The following is a 22,295-nucleotide window of genomic DNA, read 5'->3' as shown; positions in this document are numbered from 1 at the left end:
GCCAGCTCTCTTTTATTGTTGAAAATTAAAATTCAGCCCATGAGTTTCTGTAAAAAGAATGGTGCTGGGGACTGATAATATCCAGCAGAGGCATATGAATGAGCTGCATCGAAATTTCAGTTCATCATTGCACAAGACTGTTCGAACGGAAGATCGCAGTCTATTCCCTATTAGGCAAGAACTGAGATGATCAGAGTTTGTCCCAACTTGTCCTGCCATAATCTCAGTATTCTTACCTGCTAAATGTGCTCAGAATCCTATATAATATACAAAACATAACTTTATACTTATCTTTCTAAACATAACTTCATCATTTCTCGGTCTATTCTATTAAAGATGAGATGATCAAGTTAAAATCAGTATTCACAAACTCAGAATCCGGCAATATGAGCTGCCGAAGATATGCTGAAGTCCAGATTCCAAACCGAGTGGTACGCTCAATGTCCTTGGCTCCTTGCAGCTGCTGTACCTACAGCATGATCATCAGCCCAACCACTTGTGTAATAAGCATATTCTTGCTCTTCAGTCCGCCACATTCAGTAGAAAATATAAGAAATCAGTTCATCATTCCGGTGGCTGCGCAAAAGTATAGGTGGAACTGGTTTCTGTCTTTGGAACCTGCATTTGCTAAAGAGCGTTCTGTCAGGTGGACTCTTGTTGAGTAAAGTTGAAAATCCGTAGAGAAGTACAATTAACCAACACAAATGCATGTGCGTGCATGCGCATATAGTATTTGGCTAGTACCTCAGGCGCACGAGACAGCCCCGCAGGAAGGACCGGAACAAGAGATGTCCAAAGAACAGGATCCACAAGTGGATCGATTGTATTATAGCTGGTAAGAAGTGGTGCATTTAAGAAAGATGTTAAGGGATAAACATTTCTCTGGAGAGACAATCCCCCACTCGTCCCGATCGAAACTCCATGTCTCTCCCCGGCACCATCATGTGCCGTTGGTTTCTCAACTGCCTTTCCGTAGTCCATTCTGTTGATAGTATTCTTGTTCTCGTTCTCGTCATTATCATTCTCACTTTCTTGCTTTTTCATTGTTTTCTCTTGCAGGCTCTTGAAGGCGGCTGACTGCGTTAAGATGCCAAGGGCAGATGAGGCTAAGCTTTTTGGCTTTTTTCCCTCATGGTTTGTTCCCAGACGGGGCATCTGGTATGGTTCAGTATGCTGAGCTGCCCATTGTGATGTTTTAAGTTCATCAGTACTGTCCTCAGATGGACCTTGTTTTGTTTCTTCATATGACTTCGATGTAGAATCAACTTGACGTGCTCTATTGGGTCCCCACCACTTGATGTAACTTGTCAGATCAATCTTCCTATCAATGCAAAAACCGCCCGGAAAGTCACTATCTATTGCTGGATCTTCACTTGTACCTTTCAATAGAATTCAACAGTTAGAGATGTAATAAGTTCAGGAAGTAAACTACCATAGATAATGCTTATACATGCATGGAATGATTCGGATATTCACGGGTATCAGAATATGTTTTGATTTAACTTTGGTACTCACCATAGTGCGCGCTGTTGAGATATTCTGTTCCACCAATTCGGCCAAATGATGACTCCCATCGGCTGGTATATTAAGAGATAAACATGAAGAAGAAGAAGACATCAGCAAAGACTGTTAAATTTAGATTGTAAAAATGTATTCCAACTCATACTGAAATATCTTGACTAGGAGAGATAAATATAACAGGGAGGAAAAGAAACAGTTACCGATCACTTGATGAAGTACTTTAACATTAAGCAGTGTGAGATACGTGATTGAGAATTAGTAGAAGTATAGCTACAGAAGTATGAATAGCTTATGGACATGAACATGAGACCAAGAATAGGCATTAATGTTGATGTAATAAATGACACCGTGTCTGCAAATAACATAAGTGACTGTTGCCTTAAAACATTCATGGGATGGTTGAAGCAGTTAAGCTTGATGCACTAGATCTATGATGTATTTGTATACACAGAAACTGAACCAGAGTAGTGATCAACCTGGAGAGTCCTCGGTACTTTGAAATTCCCCTTGAGAAACCGCTGCTCTTTCTGCAGGGACATATTAACAAATGAAGATTTTTTCTTTTCTTTTCTTTTCTTTTTAAAGAAGAACGAATGAAGAAATTAAGAGTAGCAAAAAACACTTTCAAAGAATATCTTTACACCTTCGAAGCGATGCAAGGTACTCCTCTCTTGTCACATTTTGCATTTCTTCCAGATCTCTCGTATAATCAGTAACCTGCATGTGAAGAACGAGCATGCCTAAGTACATGCATGGAGAGGTATGAAGATAGAGTCAATGGAAAATGTAAATGGGCAAGAAGACATGATGAATCATTTGATCAGCATTGCCTTTCGAAATTAATTGGAAGAAACCCTTTTGCCTCAAGGAAAGAAGGCTTAGGCGTTGATTTATCTTACTGGAAAATTGATGAGCGTCCCTGGGCCCCAATACTTCAATGCAGCAAGGTCATATGCTCGAGCTGCAGCCTCCTCATCATCATAGGCACCTGTCCATGAGTGTAATTAAAATCAGAAGGATCAGATAAAATCTTCCTGTAAAGAAAGGAAAGTAAGTAAAGGAACCATAAAATACGAGCCATCATCTTACATTACCTAAATAAACTGTTCCAGTGGATCATGCGCCATTTGTTCCGGGCACAACAACAAAAGACTAATGTCAGCTCTCAGAAAGAGATCACATACAAATCTACCTTATGTAGGAAAGTAAATAACTGACGCGCATGCTAAGCGAAAAAGATGACCTTGCTTTCCTTTCTTGTTCTGATTCTGGTTCCAAGTGCTCTTGTCCCAAAGATGAGCTTCATACCGACCAGTCCATCTATGCCTAAATTTTCACACACATTGAACCCTAAAAACATCAATAAACAACCCCACGGCGATATATCCCAAAGGAAATTGATATCTACCATAGAAGACAACCAGCTGTTTATCTTTCATGATGTTCAAGCAATAGCCGAAAAGGCTCATAATTGTCTGATTCCTGCAAAGACACACATCGCCAGGACTTTGTTCTTCCTCCCTTCAATAGTATCTTCTTAGGTAATAAGCTGAGATTGACTAACTGATTAAACACATTCTACCTAAGGCAGATTAAGTATGAAAGCTCCATCTTCACACAGAATTCCCACCGCATATAAACACTCTGCTTAGATTTTTAGCAATTAAAAGATTGCAATTTGAAATTCATTTTCACAAACCAAGCATGCAATTACACAAAAAAAAAAAAACTAATCTGCGGAAGTTCCATTGAATTTTGGTTCTCGATGCTTCACATTCACCGGCGAATACTGTCTTAGGATGGACTTTTCTACTTAGTCCAATGCTTACTGTTAGCTAAGGGCACCAAAATCAAAAGAAGAAGCCAATCACGGACCGGACACCAATCCCACTCATATTCAGTGGCGATCACAAAAATCCATGAACTCTTTAAGCACCTGGTGACGCCTCTGTAGATGGAACTGCGTTTGCCAGCAGCACAGGGAGGCATCTTGCTGATGCGCTCCTTGGCCGTGCATCCTCTCTCCTTCTTCGCCTTCTTCAGTCCTCTGTACAGCAGCAGCTGATCATTCGGCGGCGCCGCCTCCCCGCCGCCAGCTTCGGACTTCATCCCCGGCTCCGAGGACGAGGAAGCCATGGCAGGACGGAGCTCGGAGACGCCAGAAAACCCTATGAACAGTGAGACTGTGTGTGTGCGCGTTAGAGTCTTAGAGAGAGAGAGAGAGAGAGAGTGAGTGAGTGAGAGAGAGAAAGAGCTAAGTGTGCTTTTGCGATCAAGCTCAGTGTTTTTTTGATTCACCGCGGAGGGGGAAACTACAGGGAGCAGGGCAGGAAGGAAGGAGAAGGAGAAGCCGGGCGGTCGGTGAAATTTACGAGAATGCCCCTGGATTGCTGTCCTGGGCACTGACACGTGGCGGCCGGCATGACGTCCGCGGAAAGTTCATAACGGCTATGACATGATGGAGGGCAAAACCGTAATTTAGGGCGTTTCAAATGCCTCTGCTCATCACGTGCTCCCTAACGCTACTTGTCTCTCCGGTCCGGCTGGTTCTGCCCATTTGAGAGAATCCCAGAGTCCCTTTGGGCCTCACCTCAACCGGTAACCATCCAACGAAGTTCGATGATTCCAGTTACGGTTGCGGTTCATTCAATAATTGCCTTCCCATCCAAAGCGTCTCGCGGACTCGGTCCCGCGGTCGGCAATGCATTGGAGATTGTGAATCATCATGTGAGGCAAGACTTTGGATGCTCTGTGGAGATCAATCATGTAATGAAAAAGTAAAGTGGGATTTGACTGTTAACTGACCTTTATTTACCACACAATGATCACACTTTTTCTTCGGGGTTGTTCAACTAATTATGGGCCCCCCAGGCCCCACTCGAATTGGATGATCGGCCTTCCATAAGCCCATTCAAAGATCCCAGGCCCATGAGCCCACGATCTGGCCTCAGTTTATATGTCCCCATTGATGGAGGAGATGGCATTGGCAGGGCAGTCTTGATTATTACTATTCAGAGCTTGAAACATTGAAAAACTCGAAATGAAGATATTCAAGATGAGCGAATGCCAATGGTTTAAGCGAGCGGGATTACTTCCGGAAGTCTCAGACTACACTATGCATTGATTGAATTTTCCCTCAAGTTATCAGGAGCCATATGACGGGTTTATACGTCGAGAGAGGAAGGTAACCTTTGAGAGAGCCAAAGCCAATATAGGGAGCTCGACTAGAATGAGCACATTACGCCTGAAACTTTCGCTTCATCTGTCTACAGAACATTGACTGATGACCAATCTTCTGCCGTTCGAATGTTAGTCCATTCTGCATAGTTAAGTCTTGCCCGACAGAATCGGTACTCCCTCAATAGAATGGAACTGTTACTATTCGGTCTTCGCTGTTGCGTGCAAGTTGGTGATTGCATGCTTCCCAAGCTGCTTTGACCCGTTTCATCTTTGTCCTCCTACAATGTCCAGATGAATGGCAACGATGATAAATTCCAGCTTCCGGAGCTTCAAACTATAGAACATCCACAGAACAAGAGAAAACCTGATGTATTGCATAAGGTCTAAGCATGACTTCATGACTAGGAGCTTTTGTTCCATCAGTAATGGGTGAGAATGGAAGTTGCAGAACTATGCTAAAACTACTTGGTTGCTGTTCTTCCTTTTCAACTCCTCTGCAGAATAGTATAAACCGTTATTAGGATCTTTAAACAGGGGGTCTTTAATCTAGCAATGCAGTTAATAATCAAATTTCAAGATAGGCAAATTCTTCATGATAACAAGGAGGATTTTAGGACAGAGTTACTTGAATTTCTAAATTAATAGTAGGCACGATATACTGATGCTAGTTAAGAATAACTTATATAAAACAGGTTTGGCTGAATGGCAAAGAATGTCTTGGGAAGAGAATGAGATTAATGGGAACTGCCTGACTTGCAACATCAAATATTGAGATCCATCATTGACAGAACTCGACAATTAAAAAAAATGATGGTAAGTAGAAGATTATGATGTGAAAATAAATTCACAGCGGAACCAAGCATGTGCTCACCGATTCTGTTGTATATTATAGTCGCGTTTTCAGCTCCAGCACTCCTCTGAGCAAATGAATATATGTCTCTGTACATACCATTTGAAGGCTGCATGCCTGAATCCCCCATCCACTGCAACACCTGCACATGAATAATCATACGGTGTATATAAGAAAGGGCCTGGGAGAAACTTCAAAGCGGGTGACTAGGTATTGGATTTGCGAGGTTAGAGGGTACTAACTTAAATATTCCTTTTTTATTAAAAAAGAAGGTATGTTGGAATTTTTCCAGAACTTTGGGGAGTGGATGGGAAAGTGAATGCCTTTCTTGGTTTTCCATGTTCATATATTGGGCATGCTGGATGAATGAATCTTGCAACAATGAAGCTACAAACAAGAGAGCTAAATCTACTCTCATCTCCGAGTGTAAGTGACAATGAGTAAAATATGTGCAGATTGCCGAAATCTTAATGGGCGGCTCCTGAGAAACAAATGTAATAAGTTTCTTTCATATCAATGTATTCACAACTATGAAGAACTTACCTCAATATATTTCCTCCAATTTCCCAAAGCCAAAAGATTCTTCAACAGAATCGAGTAGGTACTAACGTTGATTTCAGCACCAGATCCCACTATCTTGTAAAACAACTTTATTCATGAAAAAGAGGAAAAAGTGAGTATGGGAAGCTACTCAAAAAGCACAATATTGACATTCACTGACTACAGGCTACTTATGGTGATGCTAATTCTAACTCTTTATCGATTAGAATCGATGCTGATGTGATGTTCTCGAATAGAAAACGAAGGGACAAATGAAATAAGGACATTGAACCAAAAAAAGAAACAAGAAAAGTAAAATGACCATTTCTTGTCTTGTCAGGTGTGGTCAAGTAGCCTATGGGTGAGAGGATATCGATTTATTACAGCAGAGTTTTCATTTACCTTCATCATTATCTCAGTTTTCCCACTTCTGCCCAAGAAATGCAAAAGATGATTCAGAAGACCAATGGACATTGTCGACAGAGAAGACTCCATGAGTCCAATGATATCAACTGCACTCCTCCAATCTCGTAAACTTCGAAAGACATTCAAATGTCAGATTTTTCTATGATGGAAAATATAAATTAATTGAGAATAACAAATATGCCGTCCTGAAATGTGGTCTTCTAAGGAAACTATCACTAGTAGTCTTTAATTTAACCATATAAGTCAATGACAAGGAGTAAACTGAGTAATGTCTGTATTTCTTCCAGTAGAATGTGTTCATGAACCCTTCACATATAGCTTCCTAAGATTAACTTTTGAGACAGCAAATATCATGTAAAACAGATTAGTAGGCTTACATGCTACAAGCTGACACCATCTCAAAGAAGGTAGCCTCAGTGAAAGCGATATCTTTCTCCCTCATAGATTGTGCCAGAACAAGAACCTTAGATGGTTGTCCTCCTCTATTAAAAGATTTCATTAGAGCAGAGTATGCAATGATGTCTGGCATAACGTTGTTAGTTTCCATTTCTTGATATAACAGACAAGCTTGCTCCCAATTTTCTGCAACCAAGTATTAGAAAATGTTCAACTTTTGTGTTGTACTAGAATTTTAATGCTTAAGATGAAATCATACCAGCAGCATTGTAAGCATGCAGCATCGTGGTATAAGTAACAACATCAGGAGAGCAACCAGCTGTCTTCATCGCAGTGAACATAGATTCTGCTTCTGCGAGTTTTCCCTGGAATAAAAGTGAAAAGAAGAAAGAAAGATCACAGTGAGAGAGTGACAGTATAGAAGTATGGTCCGAATCCTGGGCCATGATTTGCAAGCACTTGCCTGTTTGCTGTAGGCGCATATTGCCGATGAATATACCTCCTTAGTTAGAGGAACTCTTGCAACCATCATTTCATCAAGAAACTCAAGTGCCTCAGCATATTTTGACATCTTACAACACCCACTTATCAGCACAGTGTAGGTAACAGGATCTGGTTTTACTTTCTTTTTCTTCATAGATCCAAACAGGTTGAGGGCTTTCTCAAACTCCCCAACATTCATATAGCTTCCAACTGCCGAATTATATGCAACAGTATTCAATTCTATTCCTCTCATCTCAGCCGCTGAGAGCACAGTGTCGATCTTCGCTTTTTTTCTACAGCGCCCACAAGCAGCTAGAAGAGTGCATATAGAGACAATGTTGGGCTGGATACCTTCTTGTTCCATTTCCCGCAATACATGAACAGCTTCTGCTAGCATACTACTAGATCCGTAAGCATCAATCAGAGCATTGTAGCTCACAAGATTTGGCTTCCATTTGTTTCTCTTCATCATCTCAAATACATCACGGGCCTTTTGCGGTTGCTGTGATCTTCCATAAGCATTGAGTAGGGAAGTATAAGATACAACATCTGGTCGAAGACCAGCACGTTTTATGTCACTAAACACAGAATATGCCTCCTCACTCATTCCATGCTTAGAATATGCACCCATTAGTGTATTGTAGGATACAATATTAGGTTTCATTCCCTCTGCGAGCATCGTATTGAAAGCAGCCTTGCAACTTTCAATCTGACCGCACTGCGAATACATGTGAATGATGGTAGTGAATGTCACAATGTCAGGACGGCATTCTGATCTCTTTGCCCTCATGGAATTAAAGACATCAACAGCTTTTCCAAATTGTTCAAGCTTCGCCAAGCAATGTATGACAATGTTTAGGGTAGTAGTGTCAGGACGAACATTTGTTCCCTTCATCAATTCATAATAGGAAAGAGCTTTCGAATACTGACCCCCAGTCTTGTAGGCAGATAAAACAATATTGTGAGTCACAAGATCAGGGCCAACGCCATTTTCGGTCATTTTCTTACACACTTTAAGGGCCTCCCTCCAATTTCCACTGGATCCACAAGCATTGATCAGGTTGTTGTAAGTAGATCTGCTCGGAGGAATCTGTGATAGATAGTGAAAGTCAAACACTTAATCAGTTGAAATGAATATGAAGAACCAAATACCCTCCATCGCAGTATGAGTATGGATATGAAGTGCATTTATTCCAAACAGCTATTCAGAAACAGAAAGACTTAGGACAGAAGAATACACACGGCTGCACGCAGCATGTCATCCATGATATTCATAGCCCAACGCCACTGACCAACTCGTCCATGTGCATTAATGAGAGCATTGTAAGTTTCAGCGTCCGGTTTGCATCTAGGGAGAACAGATTAATTGGTAAGAAATACAGAATCAGCAGAAGAGAATAATTGCACAAAATAGTCATAAATATTCTTCTAGTTGCAGAAATGAGATTTTTTTTTAATTTAAATGACCAAGATTCAGGTAGGCATTACACGCTCAACAATCCTAGAAGAAAAAGTAAATCTATTCTCACCAGTCAATGAAGGAAGACTTACGACACAAACAAAACTTCCAGTCGCACATCGATATCAGAAATGTTATATGAAATAGCGGCCAATACGAAACATATCATATAACCGTAAATTTGTACCTCCATTTTTGCATTTCAAAGAACAACCCACGAGCCTGGTCGGTTCGGTTATGTCTTGCGTGCAACCTTATCATCATATTGTAAATATCCTTCCGAGCGCAATAATTCCTTTGATTCTTCATCCATTTGAAGACTTCATCACTTTGCTCGAGAGAGCCACCGTCTGTTATCTCCTACAACAGTAGAAGGACACAAAGTCAGGAACTTGACTCCATCCCCAACCTCGGCAAACTCGGAAGGAAGCAATCACTGCCCTTTACCGGTGGAAATTCAGAACTGCAGAAGCTATTCGTGTGATAATCTCGGAAAATCGAATCAATTCGAACAACAAACAATCTAACTTTCACTGTGATATAAATGCGAAGTTTGTTCATACCTTGATAAGAAGAGGAAAGTTCTTCCTAGCGAATCGACCGACCCAGCGATTCAACACCCCATGAATATCCTCCCAATGCCTCAGCTTCAGAACCTTCTCAGCTACTTCCGACACGCTCCAATCCTTCTGGAAGCGGTCATGTTCCACCCGCAGCCTGTACCGTCGAGGTATGTCCTTCTTCCTGAACCCGCTGATCTGAGTCGACACCGCGTGCTGGCCCTTGTCGTAGTCGACGAACCCGGACTTTGTCTCCTCCAGCGCCGACTCGTTGCTGGCCTTCTTGCAGAGGACGATGGCGATGCGGCGAGTGGGCCGCGAGCTCACCAGAGCTGGCGCGGGACGTATGCGGCCGTTGACGGCCGGGTGGGCGGCCTGACTCGGCACGGCGACGGCCATTTAATGCCGGGAAGCTGGCCGGCCCGGCTGAAAGGGGGAGTGTTGCGAGGGACTGTCACCGAGCTCCACAGTTGCGGATAGACGAAGGACAACATCAATTGACCAAATCGCCTTTGCCTGTCTGTCTAAATTACGGAAATGCCTTCGCCAACTTATAACGAACTTTGGCGGGTATGGTCAACCACAGTTAACAAAAAAAAAATCATTTTAATTTGGTTTTAGTTTTCTTTTGCTCATCTAACTAACTTTTATTAGGGTAATGATCTTAAAAAACATGTAATTTTACATTTCCTCTCTCATTTCTGGTAAGAACAGCTATTTTCTCAATATCCGTAATAGAACATTTTTGCACTTAATCCTAAATTACTCAAAAATAAATTTTCGAAAACATTTTAATTTCATGAAACATATCTTATGTAGACGGTATGCTTTTAAAAACATCTCCATCTAACAAGATTTATTGATTGCAATGGAAACGATTTGTCATTTTCCTGTACAATTAGGCTCCATTTGATACTCCGAAATGGAATAAGTTTTTGTATAACAAGATATGATGATATTGTCATAGAATATATGATTTCTCTGTTGAACAATACTATATGACGGAATATAATTACAACACTAAAGACTTATTTACAAAGATATCATTTTATATATATATTCTTAAAAATGTATAAGAAAATATTAAAAATTATGATACTTACACAAAATTAGGGGATGACTATTACTATTCTTTTTAGAGAGAACGTTCATCCAATCAAATTGAAGAATACATATTATCGTGTGGGAATAATCTGTCCAATTTATATAAGCGATACCAAATGAGGAAAAAGAATGGAAGGATGAAATTTTCATTCAGTAATTTTCATTCAATAATTTCATCTCATTCTATTATATTCCATATATCAAGCGAGACTATTTTCAAATTACTAAAATTATAACGGATTGCAATGAATGAACATTATTCAATTTTTTGCTCTCTCTTTTTCCCCGTCAAATGCCAAATTTGCCAACAAAATTTACACACTCTCAACTATAGATATTCATTACGAATAACATTCGACAGGATTGATATTTAACTTGTAAGAGTCATAGATGTACAACAACAGCATAACAGCTTGGATAATATTCAATTGTCTTCTATGAATGAATTCACAGAACATATGGACTAATATAGTTATTTATTTATTTTTACTTTTGTGAATAACAGCGAAGTTTTTTTTTTCCACAATTAAGAGTTAATTGGAAATTAAGAGTGGGGGACAGAGACATAAAAAAGCCATGGCCCATGAAGTCTACTCTCACATAGACAGACCGACCGCATGAGAAATAATTTTGGTAGTTGGGCTGGGCCTACCAAATGAATAACATAACCTCCAATGGACCCGGTTTTGTATAGATTCTCTACTTGAAATTAATTCCTCGAGAAATCTTTAGGTGACACCGGACCCCGTGTACATTGGTCCACATAGAGCCTGGCCCATTTAATATTAATACAAGGATCGGTAAATTATTAGGTGGTCTTAGAAATTTCATTATGTCATGTCATATGCGAACTCGGCATCAGCCAGCTCGATATGCATTGCAATGCTATATATAGACTGAGCTTATGTATCTAGAAGGGGAAGAAAGTTTTATCACGACCTGGTGGCGGCAGGCAAGGTCAAGGTGCCAAAATAGCAAGAAGCCACCTTCAGAAGAAATCAATCGACCTTAAAGATTCGGGGACAAATCCGAATAAGGCTTTTTCTCTATGTGATTGCACGATGTAAATAATAATAATTTAAAAAAAAACTCTACAAAATAAATTCTCAATCGAACCGACATCGATAGTACATAGAACAATTTTCAAGTTTACGGGTGATGTCTTAAGATGTTTCTAGTATCCGCATCGCGCAAAGAGTTTGTTAATATGATAATATGCAAAAAGATTTGGGAGGACGTGAATTTTGATTCATCATGACGGATGAGTTCTCGACCAATGCGTGGTATTAATTTGCATGAAGTGGGACAATGTAATGCATGGTTTTGATTGTGAGGTCGCGTGATCCAAAAGGGGATCGATCCATTCATCTTTGGATCCATCAAATAATTCATTTGGCATAGAGAATTGATGATGCACTTCGTTTTAAGGAAAAAAAAAAGTCAAGAAAAAAAGTTTTATTTCCCAATTTTTATTTTTTCCCGCCTCGTTGGTGCCAAGAATGAAATCTTGATTTGAAGAGCAATTTAAGCTCGTGCGACTCAATTAAATTAATGTTTTCGTAATGTTGGAGTGCCCCGACGTGATTTATAAACGTGAGCGGATCTAGATATACTGAAATATTTTATGAGATTTGGACCCTGCGTTGAAGTTATAGCAGTTAAAATGGTTATACATTGAAACCGATTAAATGAAATGACACGTTAAAAATGCACAATGAGGCATGTCATCTATGTAAATCTAAGCAGGAGATGGAGTCGGTCCAGCCACATGCTCCTAAATTCACAAATTTGATTCTTCCCAGTCAGATCTCTTAGAAGTAAATATATAACTTCTCGAGTTGGTACAATCTCGACTATTCAAAATGAGGAACCAGACAGTTGATTCACTTGCATATATATATATATATATATATACATTTTCTAGTAGCAGACAGTCTGGTCCTGTCCGGCTAACTTCAAGCCACGGTAAATGGTATTATATGAAAGGATACTAGGAGGGCATCGATACCGAAGCATGGATACCCGATATATCTCTCGACAACATTGCATTCAACGAACCAATCGACCAGATTTGCCTTAGTTTCATTCTCACGGGTTGATCTAATCTACTAATGGATACTAATCGATATAGAGCTCACGTAAAACTCTCGACCCGAGCATCTATCAGTTTCGACTATCCGATCTGAAGAGACCGGATCTAGCTCTAGCACATAGGAAAGGAACCTTAGGCGAACGCAACGAACCAAAGGGAGAATGGAATGGACAGGACAGGACAGGACAGGACAGGACACAGAGGTGGGGGGGGTTCATTTCATTCACAGGGACTGTGAGTGAGTTTGCAGCCAAGCTAAGCAAGAAATTATAAGATCGCAGTTCCCAAGGTGGAGTCAGCAGCTCAGAGTTAAGACGCCAAGTGTGACGTGTCTCATGGAACCTTCGATCTCTCTCTCTCTCACTGGATCTATCTGTCTATCTATTCAATCTATTTTACTTTTTATATTTAACTTGGAAAAATAAAAATAAAAATTCGGGGCATGCAATGCAGCCTTCGCACAGTTCAAGGGACTGTTTCCCCATCCGTAAGTGCCCTTCAATGTGGCCGTGGCCTTGGCCCCACACAAGAAAAATCGTACCAAAAACAGCAAAAATCATAGACCCATCCGTGGATTACGTTCATTGCATGATCGGTTCATGAGATTCTGAGAGGAATTGGATCAACACTTGGGGTGATCCGTCTCACTTCGATCCAACGACCATTATGATTTCATCAGCATTCGACATTAGATCCCCCCCGGTAGTTCCTTATCGAGAATATGTTAGGTGATTGCAGCCCGCTGAGATGGTACGACCGACGATCCGATCAAAAGCCTAGTAATTAAAATGCCAAGACACGTTTTTCGCATTGTTGTGTCGGTCAGACGGTAACTGATGGTTGGGTCGGCCGTTCCCAGTAGGGCAGACCCCTGCCTCGCGATTTTTGAAGCTTTCTTTACCATAATTAATGTTAATGGAGATTCTTGTAAACTTTACCTACCGCACCAACTGTTTAAAAAAAAAATGTCATTCTAACTTGAATTTCTATAAATGGTTAATACGTAGGAATCTCCTTACTCGATATAGGAAATTTAACGGTTGAGAGCCGTGACTGACATGGTTTATTTTATCATTTTCGGTCCTAGTTAAATTTTTCACGACCTGCGTCAATTGTTAACGAGGTCGATTGGCTCGGCAAGTTCTACCATTGAGGGAAAAACGATGTTTGGTGCATCATCACGGATGAGGTAATTAGCTTGGTAGTGGATTTTATTGTGAAATGTCCCACACAACTTATATGGGCGCGTTGATGCGATTCGTGTCCTACTCAAATTCTCTTGCGTACATGTAATCCTATAGCTGTTTAATTTATTGGACCTCACGAATAATGGAATGGGCATTCAGATTTTCCAAGAGTCATCTATTTTTCCATAACATTTCACGGAATTCCACGTGGTCACATTCGCGATGAGGAATAAGGACACTACTCAACGATCCATGTGTGAGAAGCTCTTATCTGATCGGTACTTCCGGCGCTTCATGCAACATATATATCACCAAAAAAGGAAATAGAGCCACATCTTTCCCTACCCTTGTGTCGGTTCAATCGAGCCTCGTGATAAAAATTATGGGCAAAGGCGTTGCACGGGCACCTTCGAGTTACATTTGATCCGGGGAAAGGCCTTCCAAGTCGTAGAAGACGTACGAGTTGTGCAGATGAAAGTTCATCAATGCATGCATCCCTACGAGGAGTTTGTACCTGTATTTATCTTCCCGTACATTAAATTTCCGTGAATTGATTTATGACAAAAAAAAAAGAAAAGAAAAAAGACAAAAAAAGGTGAAAAACAAAGGGAAAATTATATATAAAAAAAGAAATTAATTTTTTTTTGGGGTGAATAAGGAAATTGATTGTGAGTTGGATCCTTGTGGTCGGCGAGCCCCAAATTTGTCGGCACGGTTGATCTTTTGCAATTTATTTCCCACGAATCCCATTCTTATTCCCTCTTCGTAATTAGTGATTGGTAAATAATTGGATCATCATATTCCAATCGTATCATAATTTTGGAAAGGATCCACGATTGTTGTAATCTAAATTTCAATTAGCATCGTCGGGGTAAAAAGAATCTTACCCTTGCTCGAACTCGACCTATTTCCCGGTCGAATAATATCATTCTAAGAGATAATATATATTTCAAAATATTTTGTACTAAATAATAAACACGCATATGAGGAGGAAAATCCCTCTCGTCCATCCACATGATTCTACATGATTTAGTTGACAAAATAAATTCCACGCGGTATCATAGAAACCTCGATATAGATTGGAATCTAAACACCTACAAGATTATGTTACTATGAAAACCCGCAAGAAGTTAATGTCGACAAACAACCTAGTAATCTTACGATTACATCACTCTCCCAAAGTGAACGCATCCATTAATTGAACTAGGTAAGTCCGAAGACAGAAATCAATGGGAGCTCGAGCATATATGATGTCACTCATATGTCCCGTTGCTCGGGAATGGATTAAGAGAGGAAAGAAGCAGGCGTCCCCAGAAATTCTGATATTTTATAAAAATTTACATATTATTCTTCAATTTCGATCCCTAACTCGGAAAATTTATGCAAGAACCTCATAGGATTGTCGCTTAACCATCTACAGCGATCTTCAATTCCGGGCGAGGCCGACCGTGGTCAGATCAATGCTTATTGAATAATCAATGGTCGTGATTGATCCGGTATATGAAGCGAATCCCTTCGGGGCGGGGGTGGAATCGGGAGTTGGTCTAAGATAAAAGGAAACTTCCCTTGCGAATCCTTATTTCACCTTGGCGTCAACCGCCGGAGTTAATACCGCACTGACTGTGAGACGGGTGAAGACATAAACAGAAACCATAGCTCCAACACTGACCACTCAACTCTCTCTCCTCTCCTCTCTCTCTTTCTCTCTCTAACTCCCACGCCCACGCCCACGCCCTCACGTTCACAAGTTCAGGCGCAGGGGAGCAGCAAAGCAATGCGCATCTCGACGAAGGGCGGCACCGGCACCGGCACCGGCAACGGCAAGCAGAGGAGCAGCAGCAGCGAGAACTGGGACACGGGCTTCCTCCTCGTCTTCTTCCCGGAGGAGGAGACCCACCACACTCCTCCTCCTCCCCCCAGCAAGCTCTTGCCCTGTTCCCCGTCTTCCTCCTATACCCCTTCTCCGTCGCCCTCCGCCGCCGCGAGATCGAGCAATGGGTACGGCGTCTCCCCCTCGTCTTCATTCAGGCGGAGCAGCTCCTACCGCCTCCTCGCCAAGGCCCAGTCCACCATCTCCATCTGCGCCCTCCTCGTCTTCATCACCCTCCTCGTCTTCACTCTCTCCACCTTCGAGCACGCCTCCACCCCCGTCACCGCCCCCCGGAGATTCCTCTCCCAGACCGCCGGAGCCCGCTCGCCTCCCGGATTCCGCTTTTCGAACTTGTGGGGTCATTCCAATTTCACGAAGCCACAGTTCGCGCTGCAGGGGATGGGCACTCTGTATCGCAGAGGCACCAGGGCCATGAACGACCTCGTCGTCGCCCACGTGACGGAAACCGCCACGGAAGACGAAGTTCGCCTCTTCTTGAGAGCTCTTCATCGGTCCGCTCTCATGGCGAGGGCGGATTTGGTCCTGATCCTCTCCTCCAGGTCCCCAGGATTCGATGCCGTAATTCGCGAAGAGAACGACTCGTTCTTGCGGCTGGTCCTCCGTTACGGTGAGCTGAACGGGCCCTCTGCCCGGAAGCGGACGCCATTGGGCGGTTTCGACGTGACCCAGTTCGTCAGGCCGGTCAAGTCGAAAGAGAAGGAGGTTGCCGAGCCGTTATGGGGCAAGAGGATGCGGAGCAATTACAGCGATAGTGACGGTGAGGGCGAATTGACTCGTCTGAGTTACGGGTCGGTCGTGAGCTTCGAAGCGGCGGAGCTCGATCCGGAGAACTCGCTCGCGGGGTTTCTAGACCACGTTCCGATGAGCCTGAGGAGGTGGGCATGTTACCAGATGCTGCTCGGCCGGGTCCGCCGGAACTTCAAGCACGTAATGCTCGTGGATGTGAGGAGCTCGGTCGTGCTCGGCGACCCGCTCGGCCGGGTCAGGTCCCGGAGCCCGGAATCAGTCTACCTGCTCAACAAACCCGACGGCAATTCCCCCCGGCACGGGCGGAAGAACTCGGACAAGAACCAGGGCGGTCACAGCCCGGTCAACTCGGGGATGATCATGGGCGGGGCGAGGGGCGTGCGGAGGCTCGCGGCCGCAATGCTGACCGAGGTTGTCCGGGCAGCCATGCAGCACAAGAAAAAGAGCTCGGTCACCGAGTCGGCGGTGCTGAGCCAACTCGCCGGCAACGAGTTCCTGCTGAGGAACGTGGAGCTGGTCAGGGCGAACGAGCCGCCGGCGCCAGAGCCGGGCTCAACCGGCAGCTCGAGCTCGGAATTTGCAGTCATTCAACGGGGTAACAGTCTCAGTGGCCTAATCATGAAGCAAATATGTTCATGTGAAACAGATTCTTCTGTGTATAAGGATTGTTAGCAGTAAGTCCCGAAATAAAATTTTCCATCAAAGTAAACAGTTCAAAGGAAATAGAAATTATAGATTTTTCGCCTTTTTTTTTCGGGTTTTTCTGCAAATTTCCAATGCAAAAAAACCATATTAGTTTGTGTTCTTAAATTGGCTTCACCTGTGTATATGAAATTCCCGAAAGGAAAATTGCTTTTGTTCTCCTTTTACAATTTATTGACCGACACTAATTTTGCTCGGATAACAATTAAATTTAACCGTAATCACAAGTACGATGCGAATTCGATAGTTTTTAGTTTTTACCGCCCATAAAGTCATGCGAGAAAAAGGAGAAAATGAAAAGTTGGCTACAAAAATCTGTGTCGGTGATGTAAGAGGTATTTACTCCACACTTGCGTAAGAATATGACAAGACATGATATTTATTCTCGTTTGCTTTTCCTTGGGTGAAAAATGAAAAATTATTATTCTCTTCCTTACTATTACCAAACTAAACTATGTCCAACCGGCCGGATAATGCGGTTATGGACCACCGGCCAGCTCCTCAAGACACCATGTAAGGTTTACTTCTTCGCAGACTAATTCGTTTCCCCGGGTTTTCTCGACTACTCGAAAAACCGAACTGCATGGCACAACAGTAGGATCCATTCTTCTTTTACTTTTCATATAATGAACTGTTCATAACATTGTCTTAGCCGTTCACTTTTAAGTGTTGATTCAGTGGTTAGCGTGGTTCTCTTAAACCGTTCATGACATGATATGCAGAATTTTCTGAAAATTACTGTTGGAAATGTGTTGTTTCTTTTCTCCTTGTTAAAAATGAAATTGAAATTGCATTTGCTTCCCTCCATTTGTATGCTAAGGGAAGTAAAGTCATGGGAGGAGTGTGGGGGAACTGAACTGAACTGGAAACGCGTGGGGAGTGTCAAAGCTAAGCTTGCATTGATTAAACCCACATGAACCGCTTCGTCCCCTCTCTCTCTGCTTTCTTTCTTTCTTTTTTTTCTGCCTTTAATTCCCAAAAGAAAAAAAAGAAGCAAAAAGAAAAAAAAAAAAAGGTCTACTGTACACTTTGTACTACTTTTTAATTAATTTGGCACAAACAATTGCGAGCACGTTGCGAAGAACAATTACCCGTTACGTTACGAAATTTTGTTCTCGACGAATAGGCAATAGTTGTTCGCTACACATTCATAGCTGCACCGAATTCGTCCCGCCATGGTTTTGTTGTGCTAAATGCGGCCTTGGTAACTCCACTTGACATGTGGGGATGAATTAATAGAAATGGATTAATTAGTGCTTCATTAAATGGTTGGGGCTGCAAAGATCTGATTCTTTGGGGGATTTTGACGCGTATTATTATTTTTTAGAATTTTCTGAAATGTTATTAATGAGCATGCAGGTTAAAACTGCTGCTTCATTACTCTTTCCAATACACGAGGGAAAATTTTCTTAACTTTTTTTTTTAAAAAAAATTAATTGTTAAAACTTAAATGAACTTGTGGGCAACAAAAGAAAAAAGAAAAACTTAAACAAACTTTGCCCTCTTTCAAATTAAAGGTTGAGTGACATAATCGTAAGTCATCCCTCCATTGACTTGCCCCTTACCGTAGGAATCCTCTACCGGCAAGACAGTCGATAGTCTGCGTACATTGTTAGATTAACTTTTTTACGATAAAATTATTTATCGAATAATATAAAGATGATCATAATTTTTGTCTGTTAAAAGATAGTAGAGATTTCCTTTACCATCATAAAGTCATTGTCCGGCTCCCGTGCCGATTATCTGTGATTTTGCCCGTAATGGGATGATCCATAATTAAATAAATGCCCTTTATTGATTATTCTTTAAGTTATAATTTATTAATTATCACGGAGAAGTTTCTGTATGAGACAGAGTCGATGAAGTTTTCACATGGTCACGATTTTCTTCTTTTTAATTAATCAATTAAAATTTAAAGCAACGCGCCAAAAACTTGTAAACACTCAACATATATTTACGAGTTCATATTTAATTAATATAATTACATCATTAGGGGCCAAATTCTGATTCTTATTCATAGGGGAGGACGTGTCCCAATGACATTAAGCCTCCAAAATTCCTCTGGTTGATTTGATGTGATTCTTTACAGGTGTATAAGTACTTCATAATGTGGTCTGATTGGCACATACAAGATCATCACATGCATCTACAATCAGCGGATATACGTGCCCATGAATATATAACTCGACGTGTGTGTGGTCGCTCTCGGCGAATATTAATTCATCATATGATATGTTCACTTTTAAGTATGACATGTTCGTAGCTCGAGATGAAACCCAATTTTTGTAACAGTGCAACTTTTATTCAGCAAAACTGGTTTTAGAGTTCATCATTTTGTAGTAGAATATAAAGGTGGACTGATGTAATTAATAGTAAATTAAGATCCGATTAAGATTAATCGGCAGTCATAATTAAATTAGTAAAATTGAGATTGCTTCTAGTCTTTTTAAGCCTTGGATGGTTTAATTAATTATACAGATAAATAGAAAAGGATCCAATGTTAAAGCCGAAGCCAACCCGCCGACACTAATGATGGGTGCCGGTTGTCATCACATAGTCCGCATGAGACAACTCCCTTCTTGACCTTTTTTTTTTTTTTTTTTAGAAGTAATTTCTTTCTATTTATTTGATCATTTAGCTAAATAAAATGTCATTTTCTTTAGGAATTGACCGTAGTTTCAGTTATTGCCCACGTGTTTTACAAAGGAATGATTTATCTCAGGATATTACTCTTCAAAGGGCGCAATAAACATGTATATACTCTTGACAGATCGACAACGTCACGTATACTCCTGCTAGAGATAGAGAAAGAAACGGAATAATCCTTTTTCACTTTTTATCCTTTCTCTTTTTAATATGTTTGAGGGAAGTTGACCCGCCATTGATGTGCATGAAACATAGCCTTTGAGAAACGATGAAGACATATATATATATATATATATATGTTCCATAAAGAGATAAAGAAATATGGTTCGCACAACCCATTAATATATATGATGGACTCATCACATCATTATACTTTCATATATAGATGCATAAATTTTATGTGTACGTTGAATTACCTTTAAAGGAAAAATAAAATAATATAGTATATACAGAGCTAATATTGGGACTGAATCTACATATGTATAGGGGGTGGATGCTGCCAAAATTGTTGTATGAAATGCATGCTTTTATTAATTATTTCTATGCCTTTCTTTTTTGTGCGTGTGTGTGTGTGTGTTAGCTATAGCTAGGGCTCCATTTGATAGTGACTTTCAAGATTTTCCATTCATTCTGCTGTGCTGATTTCTGCAGCCTATTCGACCCTTTTTCTGATAATTTTTCAGACTCGAGAGAGAGATATATCTCTTGGCCTCTTCTATACCATGTAATGTATATACATAAGCATCCAAGGCCACCCCTACATTTTTACAAGTTTCATATATATATCCGATACGTTATGCTCAACAACGTCCGATCTTCGGGCTCATTTCCAGAGTTCAGAGCGCGTTCTTCTGTATGATGTGTTAGATTGAGAGATGACTTAATCGGGGCATAACCAAAAGTTTAATCTTGTTTCGATGACAAACATGATGAAGTTCGAGTCTTTCTAGGAACCGGGGGTGCAGGTGAAATGATAGTTTGTAATTGGTTCCAAAATTCTTCTTTCTTTTTGTCCTTGATATTCGGGCAAAGGGAAGTTAAGGATATTGCTTTATTATCTATCTATCTATATATATATATATATATATATAATTGACTTTGACTTTGGGTCATAGTGCATATGATATGATGATTGCCCCTATAGTTTGTCATGATGATCTTCATGAGGTCTTATTTTCTACCCTTAATCACATGAGCTAACTTTCCCCTTCGGGTAGCGTCCAGTTGAAATGAGATGGCAGTATATATACATATATTTAAAGGTCACACGCACATGTACATACAGTATATTATTATATCGGACGGGCAAAGGGGAATAATGACAAGACAAATTCGAACAAGAACGAAGGAATATAATATAGGAAAAAGAACAATCTTGCATTAACTAAAATTTTTAACTTATAAATGCATATATATAGCCATTACCACTATATATACATATATAAAAGAAGTATATACATGTATAGGTACAGAGTAAAGTTTTGAGTGCGCCGAAAGGTCTAGAGGCTACCCCTCGTGAAAAATCCCCCAATGGTCCACACAACGCACCTAGTTAGTCCAAATTATTTATTTTTTTCCCCCAAAAAAAAGATTTTCGAGTATAATATTTATCGATTTTATTTTATTAGATTATGATATTAATGGTGAAAGTAGGTTTGCAGGATTCTAATCTCATCCCATCTCTTTAACGACAATCTCGTCTCTTAAGAAATGATAACTATTAGATTAACAACACTCATCATCAAATCCAATAGCTATTGCCTTTTAAAAGGAATGTTATTTACAGGTACTGGGCTGGACTTATACATAGTAAATATCTTCAAAATTATTCTAGTGCACGTAATAATACGGACTCGCGATGGATGTCATTGCTTAGATTACGATACGTAGTATTATCTAGCTCGCAATATCGAGCAATTGTAATAGAAAAACGTAGATATAAAGGCAATGGCGGTGCAATCTCTTTATGTGCGATTGATTGGCCGATAATTGCATAATACTAGAATCTTATCCACAAAATTAATGCAATTTGGTAGCTATTTATAATTTTTATTTCACCAAAAGAAATTTAATTCCTTTTTTACTTTTCCAACATCATTATCCAATGTATAAAATTAATCAAAGCTTGTGAAGGGCCAGAACTGCTAGCTAAACTCAATTATTTGGAAAAGGACAACTATCTGTTGTACAACTAAAAATAAATAAAATACATATGTAAGTAACGTTCAAATCCTTCCAAAAAATAAAAAAGCTGAAAATTACGTTTGAGAATGATTACTTTTTTTTTTTGTTGCTTTATAAATGTGAAAATAGATGAATAATAAATAAAAGCGTGTCGCTTTCCAAATCCAAACTCCGTTGTGTGGGGGTGATTTAGGCATATATTCTCACGAGGCGCATATGAAGATCGGGGCATATACACATTTAAAGCTCATGTGAACCTAATTTGTCTCACTGTAGCCCCACGCACCCCCTATAATTATTGCTCTCCCCCAATTTTAATTGTCCTTT

General features: G+C 40.6%; 3 protein-coding genes across 6 annotated transcripts; 1 reads left to right on the top strand and 2 right to left on the bottom strand.

Annotated features, from left to right (window-relative positions):
• Positions 1-380: 380 nt before the first annotated feature.
• Positions 381-3,840, bottom strand: LOC116207524 (AP2-like ethylene-responsive transcription factor At2g41710). Of its 2 annotated transcripts, none has more exons than XM_031540501.1 (9): positions 3,458-3,838; positions 2,765-2,847; positions 2,616-2,624; positions 2,421-2,509; positions 2,165-2,238; positions 1,998-2,048; positions 1,516-1,577; positions 745-1,379; positions 381-618 (listed from the first exon to the last, which is right to left on the bottom strand). In XM_031540501.1, exons 1-9 carry the CDS (start codon positions 3,655-3,657, stop codon positions 565-567), a joined length of 1,257 nt encoding a protein of 418 aa, XP_031396361.1. In that variant the 5' UTR covers positions 3,658-3,838; the 3' UTR covers positions 381-564. The 2 variants fall into 2 exon arrangements, with proteins under 2 accessions (XP_031396361.1, XP_031396360.1); XM_031540500.1 differs by having other exon boundaries at positions 485-627; positions 3,458-3,840.
• Positions 3,841-4,539: 699 nt separating this feature from the next.
• On the bottom strand, positions 4,540-9,926 carry LOC116207523 (pentatricopeptide repeat-containing protein At2g41720). Of its 3 annotated transcripts, XR_004156938.1 has the most exons (11): positions 9,419-9,925; positions 9,043-9,215; positions 8,639-8,744; positions 7,377-8,486; positions 7,173-7,278; positions 6,895-7,099; positions 6,494-6,626; positions 6,095-6,199; positions 5,573-5,693; positions 5,066-5,195; positions 4,540-4,979 (listed from the first exon to the last, which is right to left on the bottom strand). XR_004156938.1 is itself a non-coding variant. In XM_031540499.1 (10 exons), the coding sequence occupies exons 1-10, from the start codon at positions 9,812-9,814 to the stop codon at positions 5,243-5,245; spliced, it is 2,460 nt and encodes an 819-aa protein (XP_031396359.1). In that variant the 5' UTR covers positions 9,815-9,926; the 3' UTR covers positions 4,540-5,242. The 3 variants fall into 3 exon arrangements, 2 of the variants coding, with proteins under 2 accessions (XP_031396359.1, XP_031396358.1); XM_031540499.1 differs by having other exon boundaries at positions 4,540-5,247; positions 9,419-9,926; XM_031540498.1 differs by having other exon boundaries at positions 4,540-5,195.
• Positions 9,927-15,114: 5,188 nt separating this feature from the next.
• On the top strand, positions 15,115-17,320 carry LOC116208918. Its single transcript, XM_031542491.1, has one exon. The coding sequence runs from the start codon at positions 15,573-15,575 to the stop codon at positions 17,106-17,108; it is 1,536 nt and encodes a 511-aa protein (XP_031398351.1). The 5' UTR covers positions 15,115-15,572; the 3' UTR covers positions 17,109-17,320.
• The last annotated feature ends 4,975 nt before the right edge of the window (positions 17,321-22,295 follow it).

The sequence above is a fragment of the Punica granatum genome, chromosome 5 (assembly GCF_007655135.1).
Source record: "Punica granatum isolate Tunisia-2019 chromosome 5, ASM765513v2, whole genome shotgun sequence".
Classification (NCBI taxonomy): Eukaryota; Viridiplantae; Streptophyta; class Magnoliopsida; order Myrtales; family Lythraceae; genus Punica; species Punica granatum.
This window is presented reverse-complemented; position numbering and strand designations above follow the sequence as displayed.